Source organism: Osmerus eperlanus, chromosome 19 (genome assembly GCF_963692335.1).
Source record: "Osmerus eperlanus chromosome 19, fOsmEpe2.1, whole genome shotgun sequence".
In the NCBI taxonomy this organism is placed as follows: Eukaryota; Metazoa; Chordata; class Actinopteri; order Osmeriformes; family Osmeridae; genus Osmerus; species Osmerus eperlanus.
In genome coordinates, this window is record NC_085036.1 from 14516932 (window position 1) to 14532460 (window position 15529).

The 15529-nt window shown below is 44.0% G+C and overlaps 1 protein-coding gene across 1 annotated transcript in view; it reads right to left on the minus strand.

Annotated features, from left to right (window-relative positions):
* Positions 1 to 389: 389 nt before the first annotated feature.
* Positions 390 to 15529, minus strand: part of LOC134039499 (RNA-binding protein Musashi homolog 2-like) — a 25693-nt gene continuing 10553 nt past the window's right edge. The window contains exons 3-4 of the mRNA XM_062485397.1: positions 8953 to 9107; positions 390 to 4753 (exon numbers count right to left, since the gene is read on the minus strand). Of these exons, the coding sequence (XP_062341381.1) occupies positions 4712 to 4753; positions 8953 to 9107 (197 nt within the window). The 3' untranslated portion in view covers positions 390 to 4711. The remainder of the gene's footprint in view (positions 4754 to 8952; positions 9108 to 15529) is intronic.

The window sequence follows — 15529 nt, forward strand, 5'->3', positions numbered from 1 at the left end:
CAGTAAAAGATTATTTTGTTGATGTTCAACAACAAAAAATGTTTTGTTAAGGTAGGGGAAAGTGGCCAGATCTAGCGATTTTTAGTCGCTAGGGAAGGTGAAAAGTCGCTAAATCTAGCGACTAAGATGTTACATTGGCAACACTGTGTAGGTAGCTGGGGGCTGTTTGATAAGGGCGGGGCTGTTTGATAAGGGCGGGGCTGTTTGATAAGGGCGGGGCTGAACTAGCGTACTGTACTAGAGAAACACTGCTGTGATCTGAGCTCACTGGGTGACGGCACCCAACACGTTTCTTGGTGATCTTTAGTACAGTAGTACACAATTCATGAAGACAGAGTGTGTGCTCATTATTCTGCGTGTAATATGAGAATGTGGAAAAGATTCAAATATTAAGAGACCACCAAATTTAATGAGACAGAAATAATACAATCTTCCCACACCAAATGCGTATTACAATAGTCAAGCAAATCAAATTAACAATGAAAGCAAGGAATAAAACAGTTCATTTTATTTTATATATTTTTTTTCCAGACAAACACATTGATTTCTGGACCACAGCAGAGGATGGAAACCTTTCACAAATGTTTTTTTCATCATTATTATTATTATTTGAAAATACAAATATAAAATTATACTTTCCACATCTGAGATGTGAGAGACCCCCATCCATGTTTAGTTTATTTTACAACAAGGCTTGAGCAAAGCCATACAAGAACGTCTGAAAGATGCTTTCAGATTTCAGTCAGTTCTGTCAGTCTCTCGCCGTAAAAAGTCTGTTAACGTTAAAAAATGGGCAAGTGTTAGGAATGGGCAAGGCAAATCAAGATCCCATAGCAGAGAGAAGCGTACTGTCCCTAGCTGCTCCTCTCCTGAGGACGGTGGAAGTCACATGGAAGGACATTACCAGCCTCTTACCGCTCCCTCTCCATCGCACCACCCACCCTGTCGCCCTCGACCACATTACAGATATGGATCAACAGACAGACTCGTTTAAGAAGACCCAAAGGAGACCAGTGGATCGCTCTCTCGTTAACAGTCATCCGTACCGTGTCAGCGTGTCAGAGTATGTGAGGCCCCAGAACGAGTGTGGGTTTTAAAACACGACGCAATGCCGAAAGAGCACACCAGATCACTGTAACGTTGACTGTTTGGACAGCGAAGGATGGAGCAGTGTTTGGTTACAGTACAGATCTGTCAATTTTCCTGTGGCAATAATAAAGGGATATCACTACTCTGACCTAGTCAAACATGTTTACATGAGGGATAACAGGTGCTACTGTACATTGAACAGAATGTGAACATATGACTATATGTGTATGTATGTATGACAATGAACAGGCATGGGTGACATAGTGATCCATGGTTGAATGGGGTGAAATGTTTGGCCATTGCCGAGCACTTGCCTCAAGATTCAAGTTTAAATGGATACGGTAGTAAACTCCAAATATCACCTTCCAGGTTGTTTATTCTTTTCTTTTTCTTAAACCAACATTGTTTTGTCCAATGGATTCGCTAGTCTAGTAAGATGTGTGACATTCATCAGCTGTAAACTGCTGTCAATGAAAAATAGAATTACTGCAACAGAGCCATGCTACCTTAAAGTCCATGCTATGGGATCAAATCTTCATAATAGATTTAATCAGATATAAAGGGGTGAACTACGTCATATAACAACTAACTTTTATTTTAGTCAGAAGAGGAGTGACCAGACCATTGCAATGACACGGCACTGCTCTGAGCAGTAAGTAGACTTTATCCAAAAATAGCAGTGTCTGTAAGCATCAGGGATATTTTCAAGTTTACAAACATTAAAATATATTACAGTTTATCATTTAGTATTAAGATTATTATTATGTAATCATAATTAATATGTTATAACTTCCTAAAAAAATAAGATTTTTTCTTTCACATAAAATCTTAATTATAGCTTGTGTCCCTGTTACGAAAGTAATCAAAGTAAAAGTTTTGCATATCTAGCATTAGCTTTTAAGGTAGTATGGCAAATCCCCTTTTATAACATTCAAGGGTGAGGCTCCAAATAATGCCTTGTGGAAAATTCCATCTTACAGCAGATAAGTTCTCTGTAGTTCTTCAGTGAGAGCTTTGGTTAGTTGAAACCAGGTGAAATTGGTAAAACAAACAAAAAATAAATAAAACACAAACTGAAGAGACAGGTCATGGAACTGCTATTAAAAACTGTTTGCAAATGTATGTCAGACTTCGATAATTAGAGAAAGATCTACCCTTACTGTTCCTACATCTACTATTAACTACTAAAAGTATTATATTAATTACATAACATCTACTACTAATCACAGGAGATGTAGGAGAGAGATGATGTAGAGAGAGAGAGGAAAGATAATGAGAAATGAGAGGCCGACCAGAGGAAATGACTAAGAGCATAGACCACTACAGTGTTATCAAAGACAGCACTCTGTTACAAGTTAATTGTGATTATTTTTACACACTACTGAAGTAAATGAATGATTAACACAAAAGTGTATGTGGTGATAGGGAATGGAAGGAGAGAAATCAATGGATGCACAGTACATTTTAATAATATAATATTACAATTATCAATATTAACCACAAAAATATCAATAAAATCCCCTGATTCAAAATTGAAATCAGCGAGGAAGCATTTTTTCTTTTTATAGTTTTGTATTTCTTTTTCTTTTACATCTGAACATTACAATGTTTTTTTGTTTTTTTAGTCTGTAGTCTTGTTTAAATCATCACTCAATCCTCCATATCATTTACTGTAAAAGCATCCAGCATTATTCTTCACCTGGTTGTTCTGAACAAAAGAGCTACAAAAAAGTGACACAAATCAGATAAAACTAGAATAACCAAAACTCGCAGGAGAAAAAATATTACATCAAAATCTATCACACAAAAACCGTACTGTCACCCTGCTCCCAAATCTTCCTGCACATCTGAGTACATGTGTCTGTCTGAGCAAAACCCTCACCACACGTTCTGAATGAGAGATTAGTTCAGATGCTGGAGGATTCATCTATTCAGTGTTATTCTATTGGCTGTATCTAAACGATCCTGCACATCCTAGACCAGAGGTTGGCTTACACCAAACAAAGAAATCCAAAGACATGACCGGTCAAACGGATTTCAATCAATCACTATTTGCCAAGCCGTATATTCACCTCTGAACGTTTGTCTAGTCTAGGAGACGCATCCAATAATCCTTCATTCTTCAACCAAACAATAGGCCGTCTTAAATAGCCCACATATACATGTGCAAATAGGAGACTGTTCTTTCTCTTCTGCTCACAGTGCAATGATTTATTATTATTCCTTTCAAATTTTTCATCTATTTCCCGCAAAAATAAATTAAACAATTCCACATTTGAACTCACAGGACTGAGGTATGGTATCAAAATGGTAACATTCCTAATTAATTTATAAGAGTAGTTGACTGAGAGACTAAACGTCACAACAAACAGGCTTTCCCACAGAGAGAGAGAGCACGTGTTTCTGACAAGGAACAAGCAGGAGGAATCAAACACCAACAAACGACAAACGACAAGTTGTGTCTTCTCTCAGGAGTGTAAAAGTGCCAGGGTGTTCAGAGCACTGGCCTGGGCTAGACTTCTAATCTTCATCACTAAGTAAGAACAGTGTGTTTTGGATTAAATTGATCACTCTTTACGAAATGATACTGCTGTCTTTAAACAAGAGTTGGTTAGACAAAAGATAACAATCAACGATCTTTTTTTATTTCTCAAAACTGTGCGCTGAACTCACCATTTGTAAATATGCTGGTATGACACTTGTTATTCAGCTTCAGTATTTACAGAGCAAGCCATCCTGTCGGTGTTCAAATATGTTCTGTTTGTTACTGGGGTCGTCAATGTCTCCAGTCAGTAAAGAACAAAGAATAATAGTAATAATAGTTGTTTAGAGCTTCTTTTCTATTCACACGCTATAACATTTTCTTTGACACACCATCACAAAAATATGCTATTCTCTCATTGAGTTGGTTATATGCAGTGACTGGAACAATATGTACAGTAATTTTTTTTTCTTAAGTTTAAATTCACAATGTAATTATATGAAATTTGTTATAGAATACAATTTTTCTAAACAACAAAACGACACTTATAAAAAAGGACCATAAAAATATTGGAGTCCTCTTCGTATTGCCCAAAAATAGGTAATTATGGTTAACAATGAGACATCACAAGAATTAAAAACAGCTACTAAGATTCATTAGCTACCCTCCCTAATCTTCTATTTCTGAAATGTTCTTTTTTTTCACCAAGCCTTTCCACTTTGGATTTCTTTTGTGTGCAAAACGACACTCTGAAACTCTGATCTTATTTCTTCCTCTTACGATTGGTACCAATTGTGAAGACACAACTTTTCAAACCACCTCAGCAATGACCCCCCCCCCCCCTCAAGAGAGAAACACAATCAGTTTACATGAGTACACTAAAAGGTTAAATAAAATCAACACAAATAATTATGATAAAACTAAAATGACTCTTTTAAAACTAATTCAACACTCAAAAGGAAGGTGAATGAAATCAACAGGAAACATCAAAACAATCCAGGCTTGGATTATGGTACAGCAGTTGTTTTTTTCTGAGATGATTTTTACTTTTCTTTTGTTCTGTGGTTCCATCTCTGTCTTTAAGTCTAGGTGATGCTGTAGTGCTTGAGGTTTGATGACATCACCTGCACACAGAGCCAATCAGAAACTCCGGCCTGTCTTCCCCGGACCACCTGCCAGACTCTGCATGGCAACACAGACACACAGGCGTTACGATAACGAAATATTTCAAGTACACAAAGTATGATATTTTAACGTTTTACCAGTTGGAGCAGGGTGATCACACAGACTTTCGAACATGAACTCACACACACACCATCATTTCACAACTAGGCAACATGCAAGTTATAGCAGCACATCTACAGCTATGTATAAGTCATTCTCCCAGATTTACAACATAAACAAACTACACCATATATGTTCTTCTTTGGAAGGAATAATTCAAAGGATGTGTATTGAGGACATTTTGAATTAACAAGAGAAATAGCTGAAACACCGGTTACTATCTTGAGAGGACTATCTAACTCACAACATGCACCACAGATAAACATCCTAAATCTACAGCACCATGAAAACACCATCCACTGTGACAATGAGGTTTGGTTGTAACAAGGTGCTGATGTCATTCTCAGCTAGCATGAGATCTGGCATCTGCTCAGCACATTCTGTAAATGTGTTTCCATAATAATCTAATCCAATGCAGAAGCCATTTTCTCCTGTATATGCAGAGAAGATCATTGAAAGGCCCACAGGATATTAAGTTAATATAAATTAGTAATTTGTTGTAGATTGTTACTTATTGGAGCAGATTGGTATAAGAACATTTACAGTCTTTAAATCAGGGAGATTGAGTTGTACACATGAGCCGAATCAACATCACTCAAACATTTGCTGTTTCCATGCATTCAGGAATCGGATTTAGAAGAACAAAACATGAGTGTTTGTCTGGGGTGGTGAGGTGAGGTGTGATGAGTCAAGCTTGAACTGTGGAAATGCTGAATAATGAGATCAGTGTACAACAACAGCTGGGAAAGACTGCTAGATAATATGAACATATTATAAATAGAAGGTAATACCTCTAATGAGATGGTAACCGACCACCTGCTCAATGGTATCCATTTGTAAAAGCTGTCGCAATCAACGGCCCCTAGAAGTGTAGAGTTCTTGGGTCAGTACGCATTTCAAGAAGACTGAGTACATTTGATCATCCACCTTGTTCTGCCTGAAGGGGATTTCTCTGTTGCTGTGTGTGTGTGTGTCTTGATCACATTTAATATATCGTTGGCAGCGTACAATCAACTCAAATCACTTGTTTGCTTTGGTTCTATTTGAAGCACCCTATTGTAGCATTTATTTTCTCCCAGATTCCAGTGTTTTACTAATCATATTCACGGATCCGAAATGAGCCCCTAATAGAGGGTCAAATGTTGATTTTTCCATCAAATAATTCAAATGACAAATAGAGTTGGAACTGATTAAAAAGCTACAGGAATGATTCAAATGATCAGGTTAATTATTATGACTAAATGGTAGGCAGTACTTAAGGCAGGATAAATGGACAACAGCAAGTAAATCACAACAATAAATTCATACCAATTAACACATGCAAGCTCATGAACACTGCGCTCTCACTGAAGAGAGTCCAGACTGAACCATCTCCTCATGAACACTGCGCTCTCACTGAAGAGAGTCCAGACCGAACCATCTCCTCATGAACACTGCGCTCTCACTGAAGAGAGTCCAGACTGAACCATCTCCTCATGAACACTGGGCTCTCACTGAAGAGAGTCCAGACTGAACCATCTCCTCATGAACACTGCGCTCTCACTGAAGAGAGTCCAGACCGAACCATCTCCTCATGAACACTGCGCTCTCACTGAAGAGAGTCCAGACTGAACCATCTCCTCATGAACACTGCGCTCTCACTGAAGAGAGTCCAGACTGAACCATCTCCTCATGAACACTGGGCTCCCACTGAAGTGAGTCCAGACCGAACCATCTCCTCATGAACACTGCGCTCTCACTGAAGGGAGTCCAGACTGAACCATCTCCTCATGAACACTGCGCTCCCACTGAAGTGAGTCCAGACCGAACCATCTCCTCATGAACAACACTGCGCTCTCACTGAAGAGAGTCCAGACTGAACCATCTCCTCATGAACACTGTGCTCTCACTGAAGAGAGTCCAGACTGAACCATCTCCTCATGAACACTGCGCTCCCACTGAAGAGAGTCCAGACCGAACCATCTCCTCATGAACAACACTGCGCTCTCACTGAAGAGAGTCCAGACTGAACCATCTCCTCATGAACACTGCGCTCTCACTGAAGGGAGTCCAGACTGAACCATCTCCTCATGAACACTGGGCTCCCACTGAAGTGAGTCCAGACCGAACCATCTCCTCATGAACAACACTGCGCTCTCACTGAAGAGAGTCCAGACTGAACCATCTCCTCATGAACACTGTGCTCTCACTGAAGAGAGTCCAGACTGAACCATCTCCTCATGAACACTGCGCTCCCACTGAAGAGTCCAGACCGAACCATCTCCTCATGAACAACACTGCGCTCTCACTGAAGAGAGTCCAGACTGAACCATCTCCTCATGAACACTGCGCTCTCACTGAAGAGAGTCCAGACTGAACCATCTCCTCATGAACACTGGGCTCTCACTGAAGAGAGTCCAGACTGAACCATCTCCTCATGAACACTGGGCTCTCACTGAAGAGAGTCCAGACTGAACCATCTCCTCATGAACACTGGGCTCTCACTGAAGAGAGTCCAGACTGAACCATCTCCTCATGAACACTGGGCTCCCACTGAAGGGAGTCCAGACTGAACCATCTCCTCATGAACACTGCGCTCTCACTGAAGAGAGTCCAGCGTTTGTATTGTATCATGAGGAGGGGGGGTGAATGTCAATCTAGCAGATAAAACAAACAGAAAAAAAAGACAAGCTCTCGTCTAGAAATGCGAATGTGCATCTAAAATTAATCTAATCGACGATCCTTGTAGGATGTTTAAATGTTATAAAAGGGTACAGCTTTGTCGTTGTTTTTGCATTGCTGCAAAAAGTATTCTCATCACAACAAGTGTACTCATCCTGCGAGTAATTCTATCAAACCATTTCTCCTTTTCATTTGTGGTTTGCAGCCAAGAGACTAATGCAAAGGTTCTAACAAAAGCAATGTAGAAAATGAGGCTCTTCCAGTCAGATAACTGTCCTCCTCTGTGTTTTCATCTACTCTTCTCTGTAATTAATCTCACTGAATGGGCCTACGATCCCACTATACTTTCATGATTACAAACATCCTTCAGAGTCCTGGAGACGGACCAAGAGTGTCAGCCCAATCACAAACATTAAAATCGGATTCTTAATCGTCATTTAAATGTGGCAACAATGTCACCATAACAAACTAATGACAGCGTGAAGTTCACCAGTGGCAAGTCGGTGACAGAGACTGATGCAGACAGACAGGAGAGGAAGCTGAAACCTTGACAATGCACTGTGTCCAACTCCTCAGACTTGGCCGTCACTGGATTGACTATCATGCTAATTCAATCATTTGACAGTCAAGAGTGTGTCTAGTAAATAAGGCAGACTTCCATATTCAGGAGCCAACAATGCTTCTGCATGAATTGAAACTGAATAAGATTTCAACATTCGGACAACTCTGACGACCAGTAACAACAGCTCTACTTGGCGGCAAAAGGCCAATTAAATACATTTTCTTTGGTGTTAGGTGGTTTTGTTTGGGTATCATCTGTTAGTTTTAGCTGCTTGTTAAAATGACATTAAACATAACCAATTTGCAGCCTTCCTCTCATTATAACTTCCCCTCCCTCATGTGGTTCCCTCAGACGTCCTGCACGGCTGACAGGACAACAAGTCTGTGTGAGTCATGTGCTGGTCAGGACCAGGTCCTGTCCTGTCTGGCTCCTGTAGCAACCATGTCCTCATTAGACCAACACCACCACCTACACCGGCCGTTACAGGCAGGCCGTCTGAGGAACACAACGAGGGGTAACAGGAGGGATGTTGTCATGTTTACTGTCCTATCTGGCTTCTCTCTGGGTCTAACCCAGTCGGGTCTGACAGGACGAGAGAGAGAGAGCGAGGGAGACAGAGAGAGGGTGAAAGGGAAAGAGAGGGCGACAGAGAGAGGGAGAGAGGGGGAGGATGAAAGGGAAAGAGAGGATGACAGAGAGAGGGAGAGAGGGGGAGGGTGAAAGGGAAAGAGAGGATGACAGAGAGAGGGAGAGAGGGGGAGGGTGAAAGGGAAAGAGAGGGCGACAGAGAGAGGGAGAGAGGGGGACAAAGAGGGAGGGGGAAAGTGAGATGGAGAGAGGAGGTCAAAAGAGAGACGAGGCGGGCTGTACTCACGGCGAGGCTGTGTCCGAACCCAGACCCAGGCTGGGGGCTGGCAGCGCTGATGTAGTTCCCCACAGCAGAGTCCTGGCTGCCAGGCCCATACAGGTCTGTCACCGGCCCGGGGCTGTTAGCGCCAGGGAAGCCTCCGGGCCGCGGGGGGTTGCTCCCTGCACAAACAACACAGCAGGGGGTGCTGTAGTTCAGTCTCACCACGGAGGTCGGCTGTACGCCACAGACGATGGATCAGTTTATAGGATCTATAGGAATTCATTCTGGATCGGTTCGGGAACATACCCAACACAGACATATCTAAGAATATGTTACTGGATTCAAGGATATGGAACCCTACATGTTGGTTGGTAATGCTCTGGGTGATAGTGGGTGGGGGTATCAGAAATGTAATCGGAAAACAGCATTCATAAGCTAACAAGTCAAAGATATAATGTAGGAATTGGATACAGGATGAGATGGCAGCCAAACAGCAATGTGAATCCAGTGTGATATTCTTAGGATACGGACATGCTCTGTATCGGGAACATACAGTGATGCTATTCACATACAACACAAAACGAGAAGACATCTGCACATAGTCGATTAGGAAGACTGGGACTTGTTAATGCAGTCCTGGTTTGCTGTGAGCAAATCCTGATATTAATGGAGTTGCAACTTGGAAACCCGGTTGTGTCTGGGGTATTAATTAACGCGCTGAAGTGAATGTGTTTTTTCTTGTTGTCACAGCCTGTGATGATTTCGTCCTTGCAGTCGATGTGACAGTTTGTGGATGGTGGTGGTTGTCGTTGTATTTACTCATGCAGGTTCAAATCTTGAACACTTCATATTGTCTATGCCTCATCAGAGTTTGTCTTGCCAATTATTATACCAAAAGTAGCTTTGCTAAGCCCTGTCTCAATCCTTCACCCTTTCCTGCTCCTTGATACCCAGCTGCTGGATGACTAATGCACTGGTCCATCTACCCCACAGACAGCTGGCCTGGCTGTGGCCTGATAACTCCAGAGAAAGCTCTCAGTATCAGCCTCCTAAACATCCAATCCCAGCCAGAAAGCAAAGGACAAAACTGTCAGGCAGCAAAAAGAGGCTGTAAACCTTGAAAATATAAAAGCTTGACCTGAGTTGGAGCCCAGGTACCGTCTCCAGGGATGTGAAGAAGACCCTGAGTCTGACCCTGTGCCCTGTGGCTACAGGAGACACTCAGACTTGTGAAAAAACTTTTTGAAAAGTCCAGACGCCTAAGAAAGGCCAATAACAGTGGCGGTGTAAAACCCGGAGGCGCGTGAAGAGAGGGAGCGATCTGTTCAACCTGGAAATCACCACCTCCACTTCTTCTGACTGGCTCATTCAGGCCACAGTCTCAGTCACAGTTCATGGAAACACTGAAAATACATTCACATGAACATGTCAAAAAACGAGCTAATTCACAATAGCTGCGTCCACCTACGGCATGCAATTTTTGTGGACTGAGAGAGTAATCGGCCGAGCGTCTAATCAGCCGAGCGACTAACAGTAGGCTACAGAGCTGCTGGTCGCAGCCTAAAAGGACAAGCGTCACGTTTGACAGGCACACACCACCTCCAGTGAAGAAGCTGTGAGGAGGAGCCGGAATGGAAAGTTCCTCTTTTTCAGTTTTGTGAGCACTGGGACAAGAAATTAGCATGCTTCAAGGAGCACTGGTCAACATCCTCTTACACACACACACAAATACACACACACCACACACACAAGCACGAAACACACACTTGTTCAACTGATCAGTCATAATTGATCTCACTATCCTTAACCGTCTCTTACTAGGCTCTGCAGTGTTCTGAAGGTAATGAGATGTTCTGAGATGTTCGTCTGGCGAGAGGAGGAGGCTCCGCCCGTGGCATGGAGAGGACCCGGTGCCTCTGGTGCCTGACTCCAGGCCCTCTCCCACGACTGGTCTCAGCACTCTGGTGCCTGACTCCAGGCCCTCTCCCACGACTGGTCTCAGCACTCTGGTGCCTGACTCCAGGCCCTCTCCCACGACTGGTCTCAGCACTCTGGTGCCTGACTCCAGGCCCTCTCCCACGACTGGTCTCAGCACTCTGGTGCCTGACTCCAGGCCCTCTCCCACGACTGGTCTCAGCACTCTGGTGCCTGACTCCAGGCCCTCTCCCACGACTGGTCTCAGCACTCTGGTGCCTGACTCCAGGCCCTCTCCCACGACTGGTCTCAGCACTCTGGTGCCTGACTCCAGGCCCTCTCCCACGACTGGTCTCAGCACTCTTATCTGGCCAGCACAGCCTCTAATAGGCTTGCTTATTAAGCAATTACAGCTATTTTCAGTTTAAACAGTAATCCTCATTTTTTATAATTGGTGGATGCTATTGAATCGTGCACAGCAGTCTCCACCCCCTCCCCCCCTTGCCCGCCCTCCTTACGTGGGAAACAGGATTTATGTTTCTTCCTTAAAGCCCTTAGCAGTACTGCCTCAGCCATTAACTTTAACAGCAAAACATGAGTTACACTTATTGGGTTTGACTGCCGGCTCAGAGACACCCATGCTAATTTAACAAGCCAGACTCTGATTACACAGCTGTTTTTAAGACACAGGTGACTCATCTGTCCTGCACATTCCCTGCTCACTCTGTTTTCCTTTCTGTCAGTCCCCTATCTCATTTCTGCTGCGACAAAGCTTTTGCGTGAACAGGCGTCTGATGTGCTGACGCAAATTTAATCCATTGAATTTCCTCTCTGCTTCCGTCACCAGCAACATTTATCACAGATGGAGAGTTCAACAACCAGGCAGAGCCAGTGGTGCTTGTGTAGCGGTCTGTCTATGAACTGTAAGGTGAGGTAAGAGGGTGTAGTTAGGGGATGCATTTGGCTGAATACGTAAAACAACACGGCTCAATCTACAACACCACCCTCCCCTGGGGAATGAGCGATTCTACCGTGGCGATACAAAGACCGTCCGGACTGGAGCCATCATGTGATCATGATCAAGTGATCACGCTGCATTTTCTAAAGAGTCTTCGGTACGCTTCACGGTACGCCTCACATGTTCATCCTGACAACCAGACGGCCCAGCATGGCGACCACGATCACGGAGCAGCAACACCTCAGGGGGTCGAGGGACACGCGGCGATGATGACAAGGCGGTGGAACAGCGTTTCCTGTGAGAACAGGTCGTCTCATCACCGGCCATGGAGAGCCTGTTTACTACCTGAGGGGACACACAGCCTCACCTCCGACCCCGACCGCTGGAGGGGAGGGAGGAGCACCGTGAGCGTGGCAAGGCTTCTGTTCTGGGGAAGCGGAGTGGCGGCGTGAGCCTGTGCAGCTCCGCAGGCAGGGAGCTGACTTCCTGTCTCCCGCCGGACTGTCCCGGCTGTGATCCAGCAAACGCTTTCGGCTGTGGGCGTCGGCAAGGCGGGGGCTGTGGCTGGGGGGGCCGGTTGCCCTCCTGAGAGCATTTAGGACTGGGAGCTGCTCCAAACCTGGAGATGTGTGTAATCTTCGCTGTAGAGCACAGGGCCTGAAGATGTCTTTTCCTGTCCGCTGCCAAAACCAATGAGGCGGGACTAGTGAGGCTGGGAGGGAGACGGAAGGGAGGGGACTGCAGGAGGCCACAACACCTGCTGGAGCCTGGTGTCCACCCCTCCTCTGCTGGTGAAATTGAAGAGAGCTCCACCAGGGAGAGAGAGACCATCAGTCAGCAGGCTGGGCCATCATCAGACATCATTACTGGCTCTCCACAGCCCTGTGGGTCAGCCCTGCCCACTCTCTGCCCTGCACCAGAACAGGAGGCCGCTAGAGGTATTTACCTGCCTACCCTCCAGCCAGCAGTGATACCCAACACCACGACCAAGAGCAGAGGGAGGCATGGAGAGACTGAGTCTGTCTCCTACAGTGCATACAGGTCTCACGGCACCTAACAGCTCAATAACCAACACATCAGACTGCATGGCTGCTTCACGGTACATTAATGTAACCACTCACGATATACTGCTGTACTGAACGCCTTTCACCGCAACAACATCATATAGCCGTCTGATTACAAACACATCCCAGTCTGTTGAAAGCACCATCTCCACAACAGAAGCCAAATGACCAGTAAATTAATAGTTGAGGAAAAAAGCAACCATGGAATGCCTCGTTTGTGTAGCAGGGTAATGGTTGAATTATGCACATACTGTAAACACAGGGTGTGATGGATCTGTAATGTACACACTCAGAACAGAGCTGAACATGCCCACTGATTGCCTTGTTTTTCATTCTCACTGTGATAATAGAGGTGATCATGCAGCCGCTATGGGCACTTAATGACTGAATCATTTATGCGATTCTCACTGCGTCACTCATACACCCACTCTGTGATTGAGTCACTCTGTCATTCCTTCACTCTGTCATTCAGTCACTTGTTCATTCAGTCACTCTCTGAACCTAAGTTCCAGGTTCATGTGGGAGAGAAGGTTTGTTCCGCCCCGAGGACAGCACTAACCGCTAAGCTGCTGCCTGACTGGCCTCCTGCCTCTCCCGCTGGCAGGCAGGCAGCTCATGCACGTGGAGGAACATACCTCGCCTGGCCGCCCCTAACACAGGCAGGGGTTACACAGAGGGGAAAAAACAAGACAAACTAGAGAGGGTACAATTTCTGTGGAAATTGTAGGGTGTGCTTGCTTGCGTCGGTTGCACAGGGGTCCGTTTTTGACTGACATTTTTACAACTGATATTTCTGTATATTTTATATAAAAATGCATACTTATTATTTATAAAGATTACATAGATTTAAAAGCATTTTTTTTTGCTGCTCATTTACAACTGAAAATACGAGTGAAGTGTAGAATGAAATAGATGTCTTCTCATTTTCCCTGCAAGAGGCAGCCTCATCGTTGAATCAAAACGAATAAATTTGGCAGACCGGTGTAAAAATTGACCTAATCTCTATGACTTAAACGTCATTTTAAGTTTTTCCCTTCTCATGATATTTTCAGGCATTTAGCCTACTCATTGCATTCATTCATTAATAAAGAACCCCCTTTGAAGATTATTCTACGACGTTACCCGGCAGTAGAAGATGGAATCGCGATTCAAACAGTACCATCTGCTAACTGAAAATATGCCCCCCAAAACGTAAATAAGCTTGACATTTATTTAGTGGAAAATCGCTCATTCATAAAAAGCTCACTGGTAGCGATCATTGTCAGTAACAACGCAAAATGCGATATAGCCCTGTGTGGAGAAGCTGCCCGGTAAATTGTACTACTACGGTACAGTACTAGACTACTGCTGTGTTCGTCTTGGTAGCGATTGCGTTGGTTGAATTGGATGTAACGTTCCGTTGTACGGTTTAAGCTGAAATTAATTATTTTCATGAACAGATTGATAACGTTTAGGCTGTGGCAATGTAGTTCAGGTTAGTAGTTAGATAGACTTTTGATTTAAGTAAGGGGAGTGCCGAACATGTTCTGTCGCCGTTTGACTTCCTAAACAGCTGTGTAGTGTAGATGTTTTTGTAGTGTGTCTCGCGTAGGCTACAGCGTTGCAGTGAGCTACACTGGTTTGAAACCACAGGTAATGGTAATTTCACCAACAAATCGTTTACTAATGTCAGAATAAATCCTACAACGAAAATTTATATGTGAGGAATGTTTATTTTAACGATTGAAAACAGATAACGCTACATCATAGACCACTGTAGTATGTGTTGCCCGGGCAACACAGGCTAATGTCATGATGCTAATACTTCAGTGAAATAGTAGACTACTGTTTCCGAAAGTAGATGTACTTCCTTAATAATATCAGCTTATACTGTACATTACACATCACAATTGTGTGTCATATCACAAAGTAAAATGAGTAAATAGTTATCACCCTGGCCTCTTTGCTTGTGGCGTTTCTGCAGCTGCCTTGCAGTAAAGCTATAGTTAGCCTAGCTATCCCCCAAGTTAACAGATGCGAAACGAATGTTCTGCCAAAGGTAGTCACGCGTGTTTTCGCGACGTTAGTGACGTAGTGACGTTAGTAACGTCAGTGACTGTGGCTAGCAAATTAGCCACCGTTAGCTTCACTTTTCGCCACAAAAACGTAATTTCCACTTAAACCATGCAACGGAACGTAAATCCCAATAGAAGCAACTCAATCGCTACCAAGACGAAACTTTTGACACCTAGGTTGTCTATGTAGGCCAAATATTGACTGAGTTTTAGGGGGGCAAAAAGAATAATAAAAATAATAATAATAATATATATGTGAGAGAACAAAGGTTGTGCCCTTGCCGAAGGCAAAGCACACCCAATAATAATATATATGTGAGAGAACAAAGGTTGTGCCCTTGCCGAAGGCAAAGCACACCCAATAAATAAAAAATGATTGTGAAAACCCCCCCGTAAAGGTACATTCAAAATCAAAATGGAAAAAAGTGGGAATAGAAAAAGCATGCAATGTGTTTTGCTGAGATACATTCAGGGGGGAGGGGACAGGGGGGAGGGAGGAGAGGAAGGAGGGGAGGGGCAGGGGGGAGGAAGGAGGGGAGGGGGCAGGGGGGAGGGGAGGGGGGAGGAGAGGGGGGAGGGGAGGGGAGAGGGGGGAGGAAGGAGGGGAGGGG